The 24,973-nt window shown below is 42.1% G+C and overlaps 1 protein-coding gene across 4 annotated transcripts in view; it reads left to right on the plus strand.

Moving 5' to 3' along the window:
* The first annotated feature begins 1,073 nt into the window (after positions 1–1,073).
* The window catches only part of TBC1D1 (TBC1 domain family member 1), a 90,542-nt gene continuing 66,642 nt past the window's right edge, over positions 1,074–24,973 (plus strand). For 3 of the 4 annotated variants that reach the window (XR_014551935.1, XM_083630141.1, XM_083630143.1), the window contains exons 1-2: positions 1,074–5,005; positions 11,274–11,731. Coding sequence is in view for 3 of the 4 variants with exons in the window: in XM_083630141.1 (XP_083486267.1) it covers positions 11,315–11,731 (417 nt within the window). In the remaining variant the exon portion in view is untranslated. The remainder of the gene's footprint in view (positions 5,006–11,273; positions 11,732–24,973) is intronic. The other variant, XM_083630142.1, reaches the window with a different exon arrangement.

Raw genomic sequence — 24,973 nt, forward strand, 5'->3', positions numbered from 1 at the left:
CAAGATAAATCAAAAGGTCCCACTTAATTTCATTTTAAACAACATTACGAGTATATTAAAGTTGCTGAATATAACTCATTTCTTCACATTTACAGATCTTAGAACATTCAGCTTCAACCTAAAGGGGAAGTTATTTATTTCATAAAAAATTATATACCTCTTGATTGTAGAAAAAACATCAAAGCTGTTATATTGTGTGTAAAATATCCAGTGTCGTATCTGCCTGCTCGTTGCATTTGTTGGAAGTAGGTTTTTGCCTATGATAACTTATTCCACGACAAACTTGCAAGTCTTTAAGATGCTACAGGACACTGTTCTGCTGCGGCTGCTGTGTTGCAACGGTGCTGTATCACTTTGGAGTTGCTGGGGAAAATAACTGTGTTAGTCTTATCTGCTGGTGTAAATACTTCAATTTACAGTGCCAGTAATGTTAAAGTCATATGTAGAAAGGGCTAGACCAGCCCTGATTTGAAACAGCAGGTTACCAAAAAGCAACAACATGCTCTAGTCCTGGCAAGGTCAGTTCAACCCTTATGTCAGCTTTGTTATCTGATCTCTTCCTTGCTTTAGACTATAAAGTAATACTGCCCTTATATCCTTGCAAAGCACACAACATTCAGGTTCTGCATATAGTCATAGCTTTTACAACACAAAAATAGACCTGGGAAAATAAGCATGTCATTAGAAAAGAATTTTCAAGGCCTGCTGAAGCCAAGGGAAAAGATTCCAGTCACTAAGTTGGGCTTAAATCAGGCGCTCATTAAGGAATATGTTTTCTGCAGCAGCAACCAATCAGAAATACCGTATTTTTTGCTCTATAAGACTCACTTTTTCCCTCCTAAAAAGTAAGGGGAAATGTGTGTGCATCTTATGGAGCAAATGCAGGCTGCGCAGCTATCCCAGAAGCCAGAACAGCAAGAGGGATTGCTGCTTTCACTGCGCAGTGATCCCTCTTGCTGTTCTGGCTTCTGAGATTCAGAATATCTTTTTTCTTGTTTTCTTCCTCCAAAAACTAGGTGCTTCTTGTGGTCTGGTGCGTCTTACAGAGCGAAAAATACGGTAGATGCTTTTGTGGTTAAAATGGTTTCCTTTAACTGTTCCCTGTTCCTTTACAATCTTGTCACTGGTCAAGAGTTTCCTTTTTCATAATTATATCCAGGATAAAGTACTAATTATTGTAGATTCATGCAGGAATTGTTCTGATATCCGCTTGGTAGAAATATAAAAAGTCCAAATTATTGATGTCTAGTTGTTGATTAAAAAAAAAAGTGGTGGATGCAGGTAAGCCGCATAAAACCATGAACCAGAATCCCACAAGTCACCCCATACTGTATTAAAGAAATAGGTTTCTCCCTTCAGTTCTCCCTTATATGTCATATTTCCCTAGTTGCCTTTTGTAATGTTTAGAAACCATTGTGTTCCATGTTGTGTATGGTTGTCTCAAAAGCTGCTAACGTGGTTAAGGGTATGAAAGGCCATGTTCAGATTACTTTTGGGGGGATTACTTATTTTGTGCCAATTTTAAACATTCCTTTTTTTTTCTAGAATCCCCGAAAGATAATTAAACTTGCAGGGTCCAGAAAGAGGATGGCATTCCTCTATAGGTCAGTCCTAAAATGCATATAGTCCCATGTTCTTTGCTAGACATGAAAAACGTTAACTGAAATAAAAATATTCAGTTAGACGAAGGTTCATTCAACCAAATAGAGCAATTTTAACAAATTGTACTTTGGACAATAGATGAGACAACATGTCAATGCAGACAGCAGGTGGACATAAATGCAAGCACTTTTCAGTAGGCTTTTGTGGGGATCAGATGCTCCTGTTTCATTTTATCCTATCTGATTTTCCTGCCTCTCTGTATGATAGATGGGAACAGTAGTGGAAATACTGGTGTGGTACCTTCACAATCCAGAATGTGACGCCAGTAATACTTTCCTGTGTATTGTACTGCAGCAAATGGAGCTGTACTGCAGCACCATTTTCCCCAAAAAACTTTACAAAGTTCTGATTTAGTGTTAAAGCTGAAAGTAGAAGCTTCCATTTTAAGTATGTCCTTTGAATTCAGGGTGAGGGTGTGTGTTGTCATCCTTCTGATTAGAAAAATCTCAATTTTTTTCTCCCCACAATATTAGATTGTAGTCTTAGGTTCTATGGCTTGCAGGGTGGTTGTGGAACAGAAGAGAGAAATCCATATGATCAGATGGATTCTAATAAACTGATCAGAAATGTGCTTCTTTGCAAATCACAATTTTATTTTATTTTTTAAAAAGCTTCCCGTTCACTTCTGACTTGGTGAAATGGATTTTTGCTAGTTTGATAAGAGCCAAGTTGCCCCAAACTCTTAGCTAGCATGCATTGTAGTACCATTCAGAGGTGTCTGGTTTTGTACAAGAAAAGCCTGCTGTACCAGACCATGGCTTGGTTCACAAATACTAAGCAAAACTATGGCTTGGCATGAACAGGAAAGAAAATGATGGGTATTTCACTCTTTACTCAGTTCTGTGGTTGCTGTAGTACCAGAAGCTAAGCCATGGTTTGGCTTAGCATTATGTCTGAACCTAGCCTTGTGGTTTGTCTTGTGTCAAACAAACTAGCCCGTAACCAAGGTTTGTTCTCGGCTCAGTGCTTGTGGTTTGTTTGAGTAGTGATCTTGTGGGAATTCACAACAAGAATCAGAAGAAAGTAATTGCAAAACTTGAGCATGGCTGGAAGGCCGCAGGTTTCGCCTCTCTGAATTAGAAGCTTAAATAGAAATTTCCGTGCTATAGTTTATTCTGTCAGAAACTGGCCATTTTAAATTGTTGCCCCAAGCAGCAGAGTTCAAGTCTCTTGGTCTTCAAGAAATGGTTCAAGATACATTTTCACAGGATAATTCTTGAACTAGATCCCTTTTTAAAGTATGTTTCTAGCCCTCAAGGAGAAGACAGCTGACATTTTCAAAAAAGTGTTCTCGGATGAATCTCATATTATTTGGATCCTGTAACGAAAGCTTTTCAGGATTAAACTGGGTTGCATATTACCCCTTACTTTCAGCCAGGAGAGAAAAGGGCAGAGAGTCTGAGATTCTGGCTCAGACACACTAAAAGCAGTTGTCACATGTGCAATGGGGCAAAGTCCACGAGTTCACACTTGGGATCCTGGAGCTGCTGTTGCAGCCTCAGTCAAGAGGAAATGTAACATTAAAAACAGCCCGAGACCCTTTGAAAATGTGTCTAAAAGCACCAATAAAGGTTTAGGGGTTGCTAGTTCTACCAGAGCGGCAACGTTTGGGAGGTCCAATCTACATATGCACACAAACAGGACACAAATATTGAAAACTAGTAGCACTGAGCTACTGTTAGAAGATGGTGACCCATCAACTCTCATAAATGCTTAGAGTCAAAGAAATGTACAGTTGGAAGGGGTCACAAGGATCATCTAGTCCAACCCCTTGCAATGCATGAATCTTCTACCCAGCGTGGGGCTCCAATCCACAACCCTGAGATGAAGAGGTTGTAATTTTTATTTTACTTGGGCCTTTTGTAGCACATACAAACGAAGTGAGCGTTGATTTTTCCTCTACTTCTTGAACTTGTGGCAACAGCTTACAATGAAATCCGAGGCGTGTCTAGAACTAAATCCCACCAAACCCTGTGGCAAATCCTGCCTAGACAACAGGACTGGGCTGCAGTCAAGTTAGTACAGGCAGATGTGACCAGGGACTCAGTTATACAGCTGTAAATATTTAAATGTGTTGCAAAGTGCAATATACAAATATGACACTAGATGGCGATGGAGAGCTATGCCAAAATCAATGTATTTTTCAAAACGTTTTTTGGGGGGAAAGCATTTTTCACAGCGTTTTAAAAATATATGTGTAGATTCCACCTAAGTCATCACTCGAGGTATAAGAGGGGGGGCGAGGAACCCCCAAAGTTGATGGGTGTTGCTATGCAAATGGATCTCGTGATCAACTATGGGGCTCACTCTCAACCCCCCCCCATTTTTAAAATTCAAGTTGACACCCCTGACTCGAGGGCTTCTCTGCCCTGAACGTGAGGACTGTGCCTTCATCACCCTCAGGAGCCTTCGGGCTGAGGAGGGACGGCGGTGTGGTCAGAGCTCGGCGTGGCGCCCTTCTGCCTCGAGCGCCTAACCCGCCCGCCTTTTTGTGGTGGGTTCCGAGGGGGGGGGGGGAGAAGCAAGAAAAGGCGGGAAAGAGAGAGGCAGGCAGGCAGGCAGAGCGGGAGAGGCTAACCTTCACGCGCGCGCGCGCCGGCCTGCAGTGCAGCTGTTCCTCGCACATGACCGCGGCAATACCGGGTGCTGCTGCTGCTGCTGCGCCACCTCCAAGTCTTTTCTCTGAGGCGATTATTCTGAGAGGAAAAGCGCGCCAACCCGCTTCGCCTCAACACCCCCCACATCCCCAGGCTTCGCTCGCGGCCTGTGGAAACTTCTATTTTTACAGCGCGCAACTCCTTCATGGCCCCTCCGAGGCCACCTACCCCCCACCCCGGCTCGGCCCGGTCCTTCCTCCTCCTCTCTCGCTCGAGAGACGCGGCTGGATAAGGAGCCATTGCCGCCGGTGCATGTGCCGGCTTGTTGCGGCTCTTCCCTCCCCCGCCTCAGCTGCGCCCTCGGGGGAGAGGCGGGCGCGGCGGGGCAGCCCAGAGAGGGCGCTGTGAGGGAGCCGCTCCTCCGTTCGTAGTTTCTCCCTCAAGGGGACGCCGCCGCCGCCGCCGCCGCCTCACAGCCCGCCCGCCCGCCTTTGACAGCCCCGGGGGCGGGGGAGCGAGCGACGCCGGTCACGTAGCGAACGAAGCAACAGGAGCCGCTTGCGCCCCGGCCAACTTCCTCGTCGACAGCGGGACATTGCCGTCCCCTCTGGGACGAGGCGGGAGAGTCTGGGCTCCTAAGTTCCGCCTTCCTCTCGCGGTCTTCATCTTCCTCGCTGACATCTCCGCAGACGGCGCACTTCCTTTCAAGGCGCACACTCATCCTGCGCTGCTGCTGCTGCTGATCGGTGAGTGATCTTCTCTCACCGCCCCCCCCCGTCCCTTCATACTTTTTCTCCCTTTGCAGGTTGATTGACGCTGCTTCTGGGGCCGGGGTGGGGTGGGGAGAAGGGTGCAGCACCCACCTAACCCACCCAGACACCCCACACCCCGTGGCGACGCGATGCGCCACGGAGCAACCACGTGTTGCTGTTGCTGCTTCCACTATGACCGTATGTGGGCAAGAGGGACGTTGTCTCTCTGCCCCGAGGAGCTTACAGTCTGGATTTTCACAGGGAACTGTGGTGGCGCAAGGTGGCATGGAAATCAATGGAGACTGTTATGCAATGGAAATAACCCCCCCATGCGTTTGGTGGGGTTTGCCTCACCCTCCAGCAGGAGTGTCAACATAGGTGTAGACAGGATTTTTGTTGGGAGGGGACAGAAGAACCTCAGATTTGTATTGATTTGTATTGATAAGGAGGGGGCAGCTGCCCCCCATGGTGCCCCCTTGGCTACACCCATGGGTGCCAACTTGAATAAATATTAGAGGAAACAGGTAAGCACTGCCCCACTTAATTGATCACACAATGCAGCACACACACAAACACCATTTGAATGGCAATGCCTATTAGGTGTTTTTTTGGGGGGGGGTCAAATCTTTTGGGGGGTAAAGGAACCTTTCCCACTAGGAGTTGGATCCTATGCCCTCCAGTAAGCGTGCCTTGGGCCTCACTTCAATCGGGACTGAGGAATATAGATCTTACTCAGCTACGCTTTGGCTTTGTGGTCTCACAACCGCAGCCAGCTTTGCACGGTTAGAAGGAAGCTGCGGATGCCAAATGGGAATGTTTTAATGACTGGCACTGCTGACACTGACAACTTGCCTTCAATAATTGTTGCATCAATAAATCACAGTAGAAGGATTGTGAAAACTAGGACAGCTCGCTCTCTCTCTCTCTCTATATATATATATAAACAGTTTTAGGTCTACAACAATGCATTAAAATGTTGGTTTTTTGTTTGCATGTTTGCTTGTTTTTGTCCTGTCTCAACTCGATCACCGTTAATCTATTGGTATGAGCAATGATGTCTGGTTGGAATCCCACAAATATTTGGTTAAAAACCTGTTTAATACGTTTCCTGATGAACACACCTTTTGCCATTTTTTTCATAAACACCCTACCCTGCTTTTCATCTAGCTCCCAAAGCTTACGACAGTACCAGCACTAAAATACTAATTAATGTAATATGCCAGGTGAAAGTAGCATATTTGGAAGTAAAGTTGAGTTTTGCTTTTTATTTTTTATCATGTGGATATCATGCATATATCAAGATTAAAAAGAAGTGTTTTGTGTGCATTCATTTCCATTTTCTAAGAGACAGAGGCATAGATTTATCTCTCAGTGCATCATTTTGTTGAGATTCAAAGACAGCTTTGAACTTACTTTGTAGGCTCTAACTTGTGCCAATAACAAATTGTAGAACTAAAGGCGCCAACTTTGCTCATAACTCAGCACTGCACTTGTGTGGTTTTCTCTTCTGTTCAGAGATCAAGTGATAGAGGGTCACTCTGCCATTTAGCACTGCAGAGCTTAGGATACAATTTCAGTCTGGGATTTTGCTGTAATGTTGAAATCCCAGTGATACAAGTTCACCTGCGTTAGTGATGATGGAAGCATAAACAACCTAGGAACAAGCATGTAATTTGGGAGGCAGTTTCCTTTTTAAATTGCAGGATGATAACCTTCACTCCAAAAATAACCAAATATTGTAACCAGCCTCATCTGTACAAGTACAATGAGGGGGTATAATGTTTCCTAGTGGGGAATAATCCAAAATGTACTGGTTGGTTAGCAACTTTTCTCGTTGGAGTTTGCTTGTGCTGTATTTAGGGTGTGCACTTGGAGTATTATGGGTAAAAATAATGTCTCAGGAATGTCACAGCAATAAACTCCAATTGTGCTGCTCAGAGTGAAGCATGCAAAGTAATGTTATACATAGCACAGTATACTCTGGTTTCAAGCTTGATGTTTGTAAAGGGCTTGGAAAGGCTTTTTAGCAGTATTAAAATTACAGAGACAGGGCATAAAAGAGGGGAAAGGTTACAAAATGCATCATACCTGAATATTTAAGGGTAGCTGTAGTCATAGAGAGAAAAAACTGCTTAGAGTAGTTAGGAAGGTAGGCAGCTACCCTTTACTCAGTCAGACCACTGGTCCATCTAACTCAGTATTGGCCACACTGACCAGCAGTGGCTCTTCAGGATTTTAAATGGGTGATGTTCCCAGCCCTCAATTATGTCCTCTTGAGGAGTAATGGACTATAGCCTGCACCATGGCCAGTGCTTTGGGTAGATGGTGAATCAGGCATCTGCAAAACGTCTATAAGCAGAGTGACTCAATTCACATATAGGTCAAGGTTATTGATCCCAAGATGCCAAGGTTACTAAATCTGTGGAGGCCATTTATCTAAACTCAAGTCCACCTTGTATGTGCATTGTAGGCCCATGTGCAGTGTAGCTCTGGGGTGCGGGAAGCAGTCAGTAAAAATGACAAGTTGGGGGGGGGGGAGGCCACAGCTTTATTGATTACAGTGCAAGAGCTTTGGCAAAGCGAAGGCTTATATCCATGTGATCACCAAGCCAGTCTGTTGGGTGATGAGCTGTGTCTTGACAATGGAGACTGATCAATTTTGAGGTTTCCATACAGTATGAACCACTTACAGAGAACCTCCCCTGGCCACTGAGGCGAGGGTGCCATGGCTCATCAACCCCAAACTGGGCTTCAGGACAGAAATCTCTGCCCTCCAAGATTGCTTAAGGGGAATCTCCATTAGCTGGAAAATGGTGACCTTTGCCTGCCCCTCCCTTCTAAGGATTCAGCCCAGTGCCTTTTCCTCCATAGGAAAGTTTTGACAATTAAATATTAGATAAAAGCAAAATTACAAAGAATAGCATTAGAGGGTGGGTGGAAAGATCAGCGGGTGACTGTGGTGGAAGTTGGTTGTGTCCTCTTTTTATGTTCCTGGAGTGGACCAGACCCTGGAGTCTTCTCTCTGGTCTGCCCCAGAAGCCCTGCCCCCTGAGAACCCCCTGGGAACCCAGCGATGAAGCTGAGTGGTTCCCAGCTTCATCACTGAGAGAGGTGGATTCTTAGAACTGTTATAAGCACCTGCACAAAGTGATAATGTCCTAATTTAAGTACAGTAAATACAATTCACTTGCATTTAACTTGTGCACATTCAGCTTTATGTGCATAGCAAAAAAAATAAAGGGGACAGGAAGCAGGCACGATTCTGGGGAAAATGATTTAGCAATCCCACCTGCCATTGAACTCAGTGTGCTTTGACCAGGGCTTTTTTTCAGCTGAAACTCACCGGAACTCAGTTCCAGCACCTCTCAAGTGGGCACCATTGCCATTCTAAGAGAACCAGGGAGGTATTCATGGTGAGTTCCGGCACCTCTTTTTCTAGAAAAAGAGCACTGGCTCTAACTATATGTGGTTTTGGGTTTAGGCGTGATCCCCAGAACATAATTCCTGCATATGTTGTGGGTTTACTGTAATTCTTTCTTAGATGCTAAAGAAGAGCATTCCAAACTTTTCATATTGATGACACACTTTTTAGACATGCATCATTTTGCAACACAGTAGATAAATAGGTACTGCTCTGGCGGGAAGGTAAACGGCATTTCCGTGCACTGCTCTGGTTCTCCAGAAGTAGCTTAGTCATGCTGGCCACATGACCGGGAAGCTGTACCCCGACTCCCTCAGCCAATAAAGCGAGATGAGTGCCGCAACCCCAGAGTCGGTCACCACTGGACCAAATGGTCAGGGGTCCCTTTACCTTTACCTTAATTCAGTTTTACTAGCAAACCAGAGGTTAAACTTTCCAGCCCCAGGAGGAACATGGGGAGCATTCGTGCGACACACCTACACATTGCAGCCGGCACGCTAACATGTCGCGACACACAGTTTGGAAAGCTCTATGCTAAAGTATTCAGGTCACTTAATTTCAAAATATTCACACTGATGTTGCACATGTGCACACACATATGACGGTAAAATTACTTATAGTGGTTGGTATCACTCTAGAAGTCTCTCACTATTACTGTTAAAAGTATGTTGAGGAGAAAATACCAAATATATTAGGCTTCTCCCATTTTCAAGTCTCTTTTCTGGCTGCCACTATAAATCAAACATATACACATCCAACTGAGGGTTACTAAGACCTCCCCATATTCTCAACGTGTTGTCTAATCTGTGTCTTGAATTTCACTTTACTGACTGCTGTTAGGAACTAGACTCCATGCTCCACGTTTTGAGGGAGAGAGGTAACATGTTCAACCTTCTCTGGAGTTGGACGATCCATATACTTTTGTGCTTTTGTTTATTGATGTTTTGTTTATTGTTTATTGACCACTTTTGTTATGTGATATTTTTATATGTTGTAAGCCGCCTCGAGCATGGTTTTAATTTTGGAAAGGCGGCTTACAAATAAAATGATTGGTTGATTGATATATCAAATTTCAGCTTTCTTATCAGTTGTGGTGAAAAGAAATTTTATGCTACATCTCTGAGTAAGTAAATGAGAAGGATACAAATGTGTGTCCAGGAATAATAATCTGTTCTGATAATAAAGTATAGCAGTTCCTTTCTTAGTTCTTAAGCACCACCATTTTATTTCTTAGCTAGCATTCCTTTTAAAACAAGATACTTCCCCATCTATGAACGGCTGCATGGGAATTTGAACTCATGTGTCCTATTTTAGGCTAGTTTTAAGAGATTGCTTATGTACTGCATGTTATTTAGGAAAGAGGCTAATACTCCTGAGGTATTATTTAGGAGCCTCACTGCAGTACAGATGGTGGGATTTGTGACTGTAGCTAAGCTCAGAGATTGAAAAGAACATTACTATATAAAATGAAAAAAAGAGGCACTCTTGCTATCTCCCTCAGAGTTCAAAAGGCTATGAACTGTTGACAGTTGCTCTCAATCGTCTTAATGTGCTTATAAGCTGAGCCACTGCATATTTTAAGTAAGGAGAACATTTGTCAAAGTACACAAAATTTCATTATGTTGCAAACAAGCATTAAGTCAGGATAAAAATAGTAGACCAGAAATAGATTCTTGTGGTGTGATGTATCATCACCTTTGTACCTCCCTAGATATATGGGTTGCTATAGGTTTGATACTGCTTTAGAAGAATGCTCTCCAGGAAGGTCAAAGGGCCAGTTCCTAGAGGATAAGGGCAAGCTAATGTGCAGTCAAGATGAACTCAAGAAAAAGGGAGAAGGGTTGTTCACATCATTTAGTCCCCAAATCAAGACCTAACATCCACACAGTCTTTGTCTCCTACTTCCTCCTTCCACACTTGTTTTCTTATTGCAGACAAAACTGTGCTTGTCTCCCTGCCTGCCTCCCCATCTTCCCTTTCCTTCTTAGCCCATGGTGTTGCTAAGTCGTGTTGCTTCCTCCTTCTCCTCAATATCTTCAAGCAGGGGTGAGGAACCTGTGACACTCCATCTGTTGTTGGACTACAGCTCTCGTCTGCTCTGACCATTTGCCATGCTGGTTGGGGATGGTGGGAGTCTGTGGTTCTTGTTACACATGTACAGTGGCGTAGCGTGGGTTGTCAGCACCCGAGGCAAGGCAAGTAATTTGTGCCCCCTAACCCGTGGATTTGCGCCCCCTAACCCTAACCCCCAGATGTTGCTGCCGGCCCCCCCTGCACCCCCCACGCTACGCCACTGCACATGTATTAAGACACTCCCTGTTTTTAGGGACTCAAAATTAAGAAAACGGGGGGAGATTGCCCCTGTATATAAGATTACCCCCCTTTTAAACTTTATTTTTTAGTAAAAGAAAACCTAGTCTTATACATGGAAAGTACGGTATTTCTTAAAACCTTTGGATATTTTAATTTGGACTACAACTGTCTTGCTTTTTCTTGTGTTTTCAATGAGCCTGAAGACAAAACCTTGCATGAAAATGTTGTAGCTCATAATTGGACCCATATCAAACAACCAGAATGAATCTACTACAGTGCTGTGGCTTTTAAATAATGAAATATACTTTATAGCTGGCTGAGGATCATCTGAGGCTTCAACATCCCTATGTTTAAATATGACTTGATTCCTGTAATGCTTTTGCCCTAAGTGTGAATCACTGTTGTTAATGTCTGATATTACACAATAAGCTTTTCATTTTATTGCTTAATTTTATACAGTCACTGACATGACTCTTAAATGATAAAAGAGGGAAATTGTGTTAACCGTGTAAATACCTTTCCTTTCAGAATTATAAGCCTTCATCAAAAATTTGTTTGATGACTCAAACATGGATCCCATATCATTCAAAGTTAAAAATCCTGAAGCAACCAGTGATGGCTCAGTAGACTTCAGTCTTCAGCTAGTAGGTTCCCTGCCAGTACACTCTCTAACCACTATGCCAGTGCTCCCTTGGATTGTGGCAGAGATTCGGCAGCTCAGCACACACTCCTTGAAGGAAGAGCCTAACTCCAGCCAAATACGGCTTTATGTCTCACCGACCAGGCTGCGATGTGAAGCAGACACAGGGAAAACCCAGCAGTGGGATCCTCTGATTTGTTCCAGCCTGTTTGAGTGTAAGCCACAGCATGTCCACAAACTGATTCACAACAGTCATGATCCAAGCTACTTTGCCTGCTTAATAAAAGATGGAGCAACAAACCCCCAAAGTATCTGTTACGTATTCAAAGCTGATGATCAAACAAAAGTAAGTGATATATTTTTGTTTACATTCAAATGTGTTGCAAATTAAGATGGCATTTAAATAAATTGTATTGTAGAGAGATGCAGCTTCTGTGATGGTTTGACATCCATGCCATACATTTAAGATATGTTACTTCACACAAAGAATCCAGGGAACTGTATTTTTATAAAGCTACTGGGATTGTGGCTCTGTGAGAGGTAAACTACACTTCCCAGGATCCTTTGGATGGCGGCTAACAGATTGAGATTGAATCCTGACAAGACAGAAGTACTGTTTCTAGGGGACAGGAGGCGGGCAGGTGTGGAGGATTCCCTGGTCCTGAATGGGGTAACTGTGCCCCTGAAGGACCAGGTGCGCAGCCTGGGAGTCATTTTGGACTCACAGCTGTCCATGGAGGCACAGGTTAAATCCATGTCCAGGGCAGCTGTGTACCAGCTACATCTGGTACGCAGGCTGAGACCCTATCTGCCTGCGGACTGCCTCGCCAGAGTGGTGCATGCTCTGGCTATCTCCCTCTTGGACTACTGCAATGCGCTCTATGTGGGGCTACCTTTGAAGGTGACCCGGAAACTACAACTAATACAGAACGCAGCAGCCAGACTGGTGACTGGGAGCGGCCGCCGAGACCATATAACACTGATCTCGAAAGACCTACAGTGGCTCCCAGTACATTTCCGAGCACAATTCAAAGTGTTGGTGCTGACCTTTAAAGCCCTAAACGGCCTTGGTCCAGTATACCTAAAGAAGTGTCTCCACCCCCATCATTCTACCCGGACACTGAGGTCCAGCACCGAGGGCCTTCTGGTGGTTCTCTCGCTGTGAGAAGCCAAGTTACAGGGAACCAGGCAGAGGGCCTTCTCGGTAGTGGCATCTGCCCTATGGAACGCCCCCCCACCAGATGTCAAAGAGAACAACAACTACCAGACTTTTAGAAGACATCTGAAGGCAGCCCTGTTTAGGGAAGCTTTTAATGTTTGATGTATCACAGTATTTTAATATTCTTTTGGAAGCTGCCCAGAGTGGCTGGGGAAGCCCAGCCAGATGGGCGGGGTATAAATAATAAATTATTATTATTATTATTTACAGGAAGCCATGACTGTTAAAATGCTATAAATGTGCTTTAAATGCATGATGTGGATGTGAATAGTTCTATTCCATATAAGCCGTATATGATTATTTTCTCAATATGTAAAACAATGTATCCATTCATTTATCCAGAGCTTCCCCTATTTCATGAATATAGGACCTCTCAAACAAATTATATTAGTACTCTATGAAGCTTGGTATTCAGTCTGTGTCAATGTGCACGAAGAAATTGTTCAATAAAAGTGGTGCAAATAGGGCAGTTAGGGAGTGATAATTATCCTGTTTGTGCCATATGTCTTTAACTCTCAGCTTCTGTTATCCAGAGAACAGATTCAGCTAGTACAGTTATCTCTGAATATGGCAGTGTATTTGGGGACCATTAATATTTTTAGCCATTTTCTTTCCATTGGGACTTCCTTTTTGCATAAAATAATGAAAACTTTAGATTGGTGGTGGGCCAGGGGTGTCAATTCTCAGCACCCTCAGTAGCTTTTTGAGGGGCTACTTGAACTTGTATAAAACTACTGTAATATGAATCAATAGTATAGATACGCCATAGATAACTTGTGATAAAAGTTTTTGCTTTTGTGTTTGTACAACCTTCTGACTGGCAAGCCCAATAGGCTGAGTGATTTAGACCACAGCATCACTCGCGTCCCCACAATAAATATGGCTTATCATAGGCTCCCCAAAGAATGGAATTGCAGTTCCTCTAGGAAAGGGAATAACTGATAAACCAGTTTTAAGTCTGCAGTATACATACCTCTTTCCATTCCAGACCACATGCTAGTAAATATTAGTCTATGTGTAATTCCTTGAACCACAGGATCTGGGTGTCAAAGGCTGTTTTAGCACGACTGGCTTGGCTGCACTGGGCGCTGTGCTGCAGGGGGTGCCACAACAGTGCTGTACAATGGAGCATGAGAGACAGGAGTGATGGTGAATTTTAGCGTAGCACAGGTCACCACTGACATTTGAGAGCCTAAAGTCTGCCACTGTGGGTATTAACTAAAGTGTAGGGTAACAGTGCTGGGACTGACATGCCCCAAACTGCTACGTAATAAATGTGTTGTGACAACAGCATTACAGATTTGTTCCAGATAGCAGGAGGCTGATAGTTCCTTCTCTACCTGTTTTCCTTCCTCTGTTCCCAATATGCCTGGAGTTCTGATCTTTAGTAGCTATATGATGTCATATTGTGAAAACAGAATGGATCGAGTGTCCCTTGCTTTGAGAACTGTTGATCTCAATCAGTGAATGTTATGTTATAACCATGACAATTAAAATCATGGGATGTCCACCTGCCTCGCCCCCTCCCAAAATACTGATGGCAATAATAATCACCTCAAACACTAGTAGATGATGTTATTATTGGTTATTTTTGTTAATATATATTATTGATCACTGTTTGCTGCCTACCACAATGCCCCATTTTGTTTTACACTGTGAAAAAATGATGGTAACATTTACTTGCTTGGCTAGTTTTGGGGGCAGTTTGACAAAACAAGAAGAACAAAACAGTTAAGTAGAGGACTGTGCATGTTTTAGTTTCTTTTGGGGGTATGGGTTTATTATTAACATCATGTTCTAGGAAAGAGCCGAACATTTTCACACAGCTACGAACATCAAATGGATGCAAAATTTATACTTCTAAAGCATAACATAACATAAACATCTTGTCCTTTTCTAAAAGTCCTATCACGTAAAAAGGATCCTGATTTGGAAGAAGCTCAAATAATTGTGACCCTTGTTTATACCAAGTAAAACAAATATTTCATTAGAAAAACATTTTTTTTAATACTTTGCTGCCAAATATGTAGTGAGCCTCTAAACTAGTTCTGGTATTTGTAATCTGAAGGACAAATGTATCTTTAAAAAATCTGTCCGTAAGATGGTTTTTGGGGTAGCATTTTAAACTTGGGGAATGGTTTTTACTTTAGTCATTAGTTGGCTTCTCAGCCATGTGGAAGCTTTTGAAGTTGAGAATGGGTATTTTTCACAAGACTTTGCTTGAGATCCATGAGCTCTCTCACACTATTATAATGATGTGGCTGTAATATGGTAGCAGACATTGGCCAGGATCTGAAGAACTGTGCTAGTTCAGTGTTCCAATGTGACTCTTGACTTGTGCTTTCTTTGAACCCTTTCTTTTGCCTTTTGAACATAAATGGAAGTTTGTGATTTGGGTGTATCTGTTACTCAAAAAACAAAAATCCCTCTGCAGAAGTGCAAGTCCTGGAAGAGACAGGACTTTCCATTTTAGGTCCTGGCCATATCAGTGAAACACAAAATGTATAGCATTGAACATGCATTTTATACCTTAGGTTAGTAAACTCATTAACAGTAAGTTTTTATTTAAGAAGGAAGTGAGAGAAAAGTGCAGTTATGCACTTTCTCGCACACTCCAATTTTCTTCCTCACTTCCTTCTTTGGGGAAACCAAAGTTAACAAACTGGCAAATGGTGGTTTGCACCAACCATGAACCAGAAATCATGACTGGAAGTAGGTTCTGGTTTGGACGCATACTTTGACTTACACCAGGTGTGGGGAACCTGTGAGCCAGATGCTATTAGACTGCAACTCTCATGAGCTTACTGGGGTAAGCATGGTCAATGGTCAGGGATAGTGGGAGCTGTACTCTATAACATCTGGAAAGCCAGAGGTTCTTTCTCTCAGGCTTGCATAAAGCATGGCTTGCCCAATGTCCAAATTGATTATGTAAACCATGCAAAGGATGGTATGCCTGAATTAGGAAGGAATCAACAGCATGTGCATGGAGGAGAGAAAATATAATGTTCTATACAAGCTTTAGAGTTAAATAATAAGATGAAAGTATAACTATACAATACAAAAGGTAATGGTTGGTTGAAATGAAAAAAATCAATGTCCACATTAGGACAATATCTTTATTAGGCCAACCAAAATATCACAAAGCAATGCACAATCTTTTGAGTTCTCCTGAACTCTTAATAAGGCTAGGTAGTAGACATTCATATGAGGTCCCCTAGGTTCTATGCAGGTATAGATTCTCTATCTCTGGAAATACAAAAATACAAGTTACTTTTATATCGCCAAATCTTATTCTTTAGTCTTTGATCTCCTCTACAGAGGCCAGTCAAACAATTTCAGCATCAGGTGGTTTTGCTTCAATGAGAAAACAAGCCTTCTTAAAACCTTTGATCTCAGAATGCTATTGAAGTGTTCGTCTTTGATATTTAATTCCACAAACATGCATAGGAAGTATCTTGAGAAACTTATTGGCCTGGCCAAACACTAAACGCATGCTGGCCTATTAATTGCTGGTCAACAGGCACTTACAAGGTGGGCTTATATTTATATTGGGCTGGGAAACCTCAAGCCCAGAGGTAGAACACTTTCCTATGGCTATGCCCTCCCCTCACTGTATGGTTCCTTAGTGCTTTTGTTTGACTAGAATGTATCGTTGACCTCTAATAATGCTTCTCACATCCTAGATGGCATATGGAGGGGTGTATGTAGAAACATCTGCATTTGCATGGCTGGAATGTATAAAGGAAAGAGTCATACCCAATGTTATGCCCACTTTTACCTTTGGTCCCACTTACCATGGGCACATGGCCCCCACAAGCTTCTCTCTGAGCTAATGTGGCTCTCAGGATGAAAAAGCTGCCTTATCTTGATTTGTATGAAACATTTCTGGATTTCTACAGGTTTCACAATCTAACAGGTATTCATATACAGTTATACCTTGGGTTGTGAATGCTGCGGGTTGCACATTTTCGGGTTACGGACATGCCGAACCTGGAAGTACCGGAACAGGTTATTTCTGGGTTTTGGCACATGCGCAGAAGTGCTAAATCTCGCTTTGCACATGCGCAGAAGTGCCAAATCATGTCGTGCGCCTGCGCACGCAGACATGGCGCTGCGGGTTGCAAATGTGCCTCCCGCACGGATCACATTCGCAACCCGAGGTTCCACTGTAATGTTCCAGCTGTTAGAAGCCCCTTTTCCCATGCAAGCTAACAAAATGTCGACGACTGAAAAACCCCATGAAGTCTTTTATTTCTGGAAATAGAGAAATTGTGAATTGTCAAAAAGCTGTTCAAAATTATCCACCAAGATTTTCAAATGGCTCTGCCCTTCTAACACAATTTTGAGCAGTTGCTTCACTCAGTATCTAAAGTTCAGAGTTTGGGGAAATATTTGGCTTTCCATTTTTTTACACCAAGTCAGTTTAGAGCCCAAGTAAAAGAATGCAACTTTGTAGCGGGAGTTGGAAGAGGGGAAAAGAGGGCCACCACACAGGTGCATTTTATTATTCTTTATCTTAACCAAAAGACTGAAAAACAAGAAGATACAGCAGTGATTACCAACTGGTGGTCTATGGACTGCAGGGGGTCCGTGTAAACCACCCAGGGTTTGTTTGTTTTTTTTCTGAACAGCCAAATATATTTGTTGCTTAGGATGCAAAAAATAATAATAGCACCCAATTGGTATTGCACCTTTGTCAACCTGATTCCAATCTGCAACTTAGAACAATATTTTTTGGGAATGTGTTTTGAGACAAATCCATATTTTTGAGGCTTGTATAGCTGGCTTATACTGTAACCAGCCTTTGTTTGATTCCAGTTCCTCAATAATGATTTAAAGTAACTATTAGGACCAACAGCAAGAATCTAATGTGAAGAATTTCCCCCCACCCTAAAGTTGGCTTCCAGCATATCCTCTTAACTGACTTAGGGACATGATAGGCAAGGAGGGATTGGAGAGGGAAGAGTAAAAGTGCAGTTGCATAAACATAAGCTTTGTTTTGCCTAGAGGCGAAGAGTATGCAACAGTACAGATAGTATCGTATTACAATTGGACAGTTAAGTATAGCAGTACCCAGTTGCGATCAGCTGGAGTACTGGATTTGTCCCATGTTTGCTGTAAATGTCTTCAGTACTGGCTAGAAATAGGATGTTTATCTAAGTGACTTTGTGCCTGGCAGGTTTGGTAGTTCTTAGGTTATTTTAAAGCCACTATTTATTAGTGATTATACTTAATGAGTTCAGAAGAAAGATGAAAGTTACCCACATTTTCTTTTATTTTAGTATTTTACGTGGTGTTTTTCTTATTGTATAGTCTTTTATTTTGAGGCTATCATGTGTATTTTGTATTGGAAAGATTGCTAGTAACCCCTATAAATAAATAACACCGAGCATCAAATTGTACATTAACTTCAGTGTGTTCACTTTTTGTTACAAAACCATATTATTTCACATGGATGTGTATTTCTATTCTTTAGAGTGTTGGAATATGACCTGAGAGACCAAGGTTGAAATCCTCACTTAGCCATGAAACTCAGTGAGTGACCTTGCACTAGTCAGTCACCACCTCTCAACCTAACCTATCTAACAGGCTTTGTTAGGGTAAAATGGGAAGCAGTAAGTCAGGAACCATGTATGCCACCTTGAATTCCTTTAGTAAAAAGTGGGATATAACTGGAACAATACAATACATGCACACTGCTGAAAGGCTAGTGGAAGTGTCTGGCATTCTGATCAATAGTACAGTAGGCTACCAGAATACTCAGCCAGTCAGGACTGAGAACTGATGAGGATTATGTACATTATTCCACAATGAAAGGCAAAGAAAAGACATAGCAAACTTCCCAAACATTGGTTGCTAGCTTTAGCTTCATGATGGAGGATTATTATGTAATTTATTGTTTATATCTGACACCAAGGCTTTTGTAAGATTCTCTCTATTAAAATTACCCAGACAAGACATTCAACTGTGTTAGTATTGTTTATAGCATTTGACTAGCAAATGTTAAGACAATCTGCAAAGTTATGAGGAAATACTTAGAGAAACACTCCCCCCCCATCACTCAGATTTATATAAACGTCAATGCCAGCAAAAATTGTACTGGTGCCCTTTTCTCTCTTCTGTCAAATGCTGCAGACCTCATTTATTTTCTTTGTAAGGTTGCTCATAACTTTAAAGATGCAGCTGATTTTCATCTAGCTCTCCTGAGAGAAATAAACTTTTTAACGGACTTGTCAGAAAAGTAGACATTTTAAACATGGAGCAAAAAATGACGTTTGATTTAAATCAAGGGCCACTAATATGCCACGCATGTGCCCTCAAAGGCCTTCCCTGGTGCCCATGGGGTCACCTGCTGAAATGAGGCTTGAAAGAAGCATCTTGTAGCCCATAGAATAAGGTATGGTGTGTGCTTTGTTGTCTGTGTGGTGCTCACAACAGTTTGTCTTTTTTGCAATTGTGCCTGAAACGTTTGGCGACCAGTGATTTAAATGATCCATCTTATAGCTCAATAAATATCTGCTAAAATCTGTAGCATTGATCCAGAAGCACAATCAGTACTCCTCTGAGAGAAAGTTATGTTCTTAGGGGAAGGTCCATACTTCAGAGGAAGAGTATATGATTTGAATCTAGAAAGTTCCAGGTTCACACCCTGGAATTACCCCAAGGTAGGCTGCAAAAGACCCTGGTTTGAAACCTTGGAGAGCCACTACCACTCACTGCAGAGAGAAGATTGCACTGAACCAGATGGACAAATGATCCAACTCAACATAATGCAACGTCAGTGTTCAGCACCCATTGGACAGTGCCTGTGACATCACAAATCAAATGTCCCTATTCCTGAAATTTTGGGGCAAAACATCATGTTTAAAAAGGAAAAAAACTGTGCATAGCTATCCTTTCCTGTACCATTTCCCAATCATTTCCAAGGTGTGCTTTTTTTGGGGGGGGGAGGAAATAGTTGAACAGGCTTTCCCCATCTCCACAATAGCAAGCTGTTTTTTTCTTTCTCCACTATGTTTGTGCAGTTATACAGTATTACTGTTTTAACATAGGAGACACCATTGTAGCACTAAGAGAGAAGTAGCTTTCATTGCCCTATTTTTTTTTTAAACCCTCAATACAATCGTTTAACTTTATAAGGAGAGAACTCTGTGAAACAGCAGAGTGCCAAACTCACATAATTCAACCATTAAGCTATAGGTCAGCTCTAAACTCAGGAACTAGACCAAAAGCAAATAATAAATTCTAGTTCGCAAGCACATGCCTTGCAGAACAATGAAAAATGTGAGTCTAGTTTGATGTTCTAAATCAACAGCCCACAACAAAGGCCTGCCTGGATTTTCCAGGAGGCTGCTATATAGTTGAAACAGCCAATAAGGCCCCATGTGGTCAATCAGCAACAGGTGGCCCTGAGCCGTTGAATAAATAGCACCAAGAAAATCCAGCCCAGGAACTCAGTCCTGACAAGAAGCAAGGAAGATCTGACAAATGTAGAGATTGCAGTGAACACTGAAAACCACCACCATCCAATCTACCTTTTATTGTTGCACATGGTGTATAGGTAGAGCTCCATGCCTGCAACTTGATCAACAGGAGCTATGCACCTAGTTTTGCAGTTGGGGGGCATACAGTTCGTATGGACAAGGAAACACATATAGGCCCCTGTGTGCACATTAAGACATATGAGGGCAAGGCAGACAGGTTATGGGGAATGTGGGCCACAATCCCAATTTCCCACCACACATACAGTTAATTGGTGAGATTAAGCAACTCGCCTTTCCACCCACTGGTTTTCCCCTCACAGTATCCTGCCCTCTTTCATGTCTCCTTTTTCTCTGCGTCCCTAGGATGCCTTGTTGTGCTGCAGTTCCCTAAAACAGCCACACTGTGGAGCTATGGCATTTGCAAATGTTCGACGTTCAGACACCGAATATGTAGGATGCAGATATTTAGCAATATTTTATCCCATTACTTCCTTAGGAAAAGGCCATGGCAAAAATCAGAGTGGATTCTGGTGGTGGGCACCACTTAGCATAGACCCAGCTTATGTGCCGATTTTAAAACTCGGCACTTCTTGCTAAATAATAGATTTTACAGTCTTTTCTATAGGACGTGAAATGTCTTCTCTGTGTGCATGCTTAGAGGCATAAGGGTTTCCTGCTGCATCAAAAACTGTTACCTTTACCAGCTTCAGAACAAATAATTGCGTGGTTAAGGAAATCTGACCTATCTCCATGCAACATAAGCCTAGATGATAAAGAGTTAGCATTTATTGATAATAGAAAAGCTGTCAACAGTTAGTCACAAGTGGACAAGGAAGTAAAATGATATCACAGTCTGATTCTCAATTATATTCTCTAATGTGGACAGCAATCCTGTGAACAAAGCTAGAACACTGCTAGCCTATATGTGTATATTCATAAGGGCTCAGCCAGGAGACAAAAGTTTTAAGCTACTAGGATAACCATTTTTTAAATAAAAGTTTCTTTTATTTTCATTTCTATTGGTCCAAAAAGAATACTTGTGTGTTAAATTATGTACACTATGCTACAAGGCAGACGAGTCTCAGTCTTGTATTGGTCCCCATGTTGCAATGGTCTTCTTTGTAAACAATAACATCAATAAAAATTCAGATTGATTACAGCTATTAGGGCAGGGCTGCTGATTTAAGGCATGGCATGGGGCAATACCCTTAGACTCTGTTGTGTTCCCTTCAAAGGGCCCATGGGCATAGTAACTTACTCGATTGGAAAAGTAAGCAGTTACATCATTCGAGTTAAAATCAGAGGGACTGGAGTTACTTAATCAGCTGAAGTTACTTAATCAGCTGCATTATGCCTATTTTATGTAAAGTCTTTTTCAGTTTTGTAACATGCATTTATGTCAAAGTTCTGATCATGTTCTCAAAAAGCCAAGGATATTGGCTTTGAATACTTTTAAAGCAAAGGATAAACATACTGTACTGATATCCTTGTCTTAAGCGCATTTAATTGACTTTACTTAAATCTGATGCAAATGTGAAATTTATGTTGACTGGAACATAGATTTGTAGTGCAATGCTATACATCAACTCAGAAGTATCCTTGAGTTTAATCATATTTATTCCCATATAAGTTTGTAAAGTGTTGCACCTTAAGTTTCTATTATGTATCAAACAAAGAAACAAAAAGAGAGAAGTTTATATTTCTTTCTAGTCTTTTTGTTACACATTGGTGGTATTATTAAAATTGTTTCTGAGTCATTTACTCATAACAATATTTACTTGGAAATAGTTCTCTCTGAGTTCAGTAAGACTTAGTCCTAAGTAAGTGTGCACAGGATTGTAGTCTCAGGGTTGTGCTTTAAAAGTACAGGTGTAACATGGTATTCCAAACTGTGCAACACAAGATGAAAAGATCTCAGTTCCATTCATCATGTTTTATTTGCCTGTTGATTGCTAAAAACTGCTCTTGAATGCATCTGCCAGTACAAACAGTATTGGTGTCTGTGTGGGTCTCCAATTGCAATCCAAGCCTGAGACATTTCTGAAAGTCGTGTCAGGAAATTGGAACCTCTTTAGTTTGCCTTCACAGAAATAGCTGCAAGTGTGGGGAGTACTTTATCTGCAGCTTATATTTCAAAATAGTTTATAACTCTGGAGATGCTCCCACTGCAGTTTCTCACTTGAATTTTTAGCTGAGAGATTGGGATTGAGGAGGAGAGTGAACTTTCTTCTAAATACCTTCCCTACGTTTTATTTTTAACTGTTTCCACCAATAACATCTCTCATAGACAGTGATGGTTAATTTCTACAGAAATTGCTTATTATGAAATAAGTTGTACAAAACTGCGTTTCCCAGTAGATATCATTTTTATAGTTTTAATGATGCCCAAACCATAGCTTATCTTGGAGGAAACACTAGGATATGATTTAGTGGTTACTGAGAACAAACACAAAATCCAAGGAATTCAAATAAAACTTCTTGATTAAAACCTGAACACTCAATTTGATATCAAATTGGCCAACATTATTTTAAAATCTGTTTTCAGTGTGATGCAGACAGGATTATCAGTGATGCTATTAATGTATTGCCATGCAGTAAATGGTGTATCTGTGGCAATTCCAAAAGTAATGAAAGCTACAAGTTTGATTATTTTGGAACTGGGTTAGATGAAGCATCAATCCAATCTGGAAAGAGCTTTTCTCTGATGTTAATATTATTCTGGTGTTTCATATGGATGAGGAGATGTTTTTTGATAGGATGGCTGCATTTTCTGCACATGAACTCAAAGAAAGGTCAACTATATGTGGCATTTCCCACACACCCTTTAGGGTTTTGTTGTTGTTTTTGCCTTAGGGTTGCTTTCCTGCTTGAAGCTCACAGCAGAGGCTGGGTGGAAGAAAGGTCACCCTTGCTCATTCTACAAGCAAGTTCACACTAGTTGGTGGCTTCCATGCATTCATTTCAGGGGCTAACACTGAGGTCATGGTTGGAGCAGTTCATGTTGTGACATATTTGGTATGAATCTGTGCTTCCATGTATGGGCTATACACACAGGTGCTACGAACTGCATGATTGTTTGGCATTTTGTTTTTGTATTTCTTTTTCCTATTTCTTACCAAGTTCTAAGTTTAGACACTTTGCTTCAAAATAAAACTAACAGACATCTAACCATTCAGTGGTGACATTGGCATCTTCCCACAAAAAGTAACATCCGGAACACCTTAAAGCCCCTTAAGCAAACAACCAATTCCAGCTTCAGTTCCTACCAGATGAAGATGGTTTGCCATCTTCCTCCACAGACAGGCATCTTCCCTAACCTGACTTCTTAAAGTACAGCCAGGATGTAGTGGTAGAGACCTGCTGGTTCATGAGCTAAATCTGGCCCATGCATAACCACCAAGTGGCCCACTGTTTACCCATCTCCTCCTTGGAGCTACAGCCTTGTGGCTAAAATAAACCCTTTAGTCCCAGACAACCTCCTTGGAGCTGACTCAGGAGGAAGAGGAACTGCCAAAATCACACAGGCTGTACACAAAGTCCCAGATTGTGAAGGTACTGGTAGGCGCCGGGCGAAAACATATCTCTCCAACCAGGCGTTCAGCTGATTAGCACTCTGTGGCTTTTTAAATGTGTTTGTGGGAGGTGGGTGGTTAGTGGTTTGTTTTTATTTTATTATGTATTTTGTATTCTTGTTTTGTATTTTTCTGTTGTGCTGCCATAGGGTCTTCGGATGAAGGGTGGCCTACAAATTTAATAAACATTCCTAATAAGTGTGGCAAGTGAATAAAAGGGAGAAGTAGCTTGACCCCCTTGGCTCTGTGCTTTCTTTGACCTGCATTGCCCATTGGTGCCAAGCACTGAGTTGCCAATACATGAGTGTAGTGTTTAGTGAAGTGGGTCAAGTGACCCCCCCCTTTCCTGATTCAAGAGGAAAATGAACCCTGACTTCTACATATGAGGCAATGGCATGGCACTACTCGTGTGCTCCCTGTGTTCCCTCTGAACGCCTGGAACTAAAGACTACCATTGTTTGCTCACTTCCACCAGGACCTTTAAGGTAGCAGAACAGTCCAAGCCATGGAAGCCGAGTGTTGTGAAGCCTTTTGTCATGCTTCCATAAACCAGTAACTATACACAGATCTGAGGAGATGTCAGTTGGAAGGAAAGAAAGAGTATGGCTGACCTGGCCCATATGGTCAATGTACGATAGGTACCTGGGGACCATTCTCTCTAGCATGGTCAGCTGTGGCTTTTGTTGCCGTTTTCTAGTGCAGCATTCCTCATGCCCAGCAGTTTTGCAGTTTCTGCAGTGTCATAAGACAGAACTTTTGGGGAGATTCAAAGGGTTTATTTTTCTTTGATTTTTTTTGGAGGGCGCATGTCACTGTTTCAATGTCAGAGAATCCAAGCCCTAAAAGCTTCATGAAATACAAAAGCATCCTTCAGTTCTGTAACACTGGATGTATTATATAACTTTTCTGTGGTTAGAATAGGATTGCCAGTTAATATATGCTATCTCAACATGGCCCAGATTGGGTTTGATGTGAGGCTGTAGGGAAGAGCCCACAGTTTCTGATAGGCCTGGAGCAGTCCACATTTTCTGGTAGGTCCAAGAGCAAGGCCCCACATAAAAGCCATGCATTCGGACTCAACAGCTTCCATTAAAGTTGTTGAGGTGTCGCTTTGTCCTCTACTTTTCTGGCAACCAGCTCCAAAGGTTTTTTTTAATGCAACTTTTTTTGCTTGGTTGGCTGCCTTATTCTCAGAGAAATCAGCCCTCATAGGAACAGCAAGTCTACTAAAGCTCTGGGCCCCAAAGAGGCAATTTACAGTTTGGCCTCCCTCTGGAGCAACTCTGTTCAGGCCTGGAATGATCTGTCATGAG

This window comes from Podarcis filfolensis (genome assembly GCF_964270895.1).
Source record: "Podarcis filfolensis genome assembly, chromosome: 9".
NCBI lineage: Eukaryota > Metazoa > Chordata > Lepidosauria > Squamata > Lacertidae > Podarcis > Podarcis filfolensis.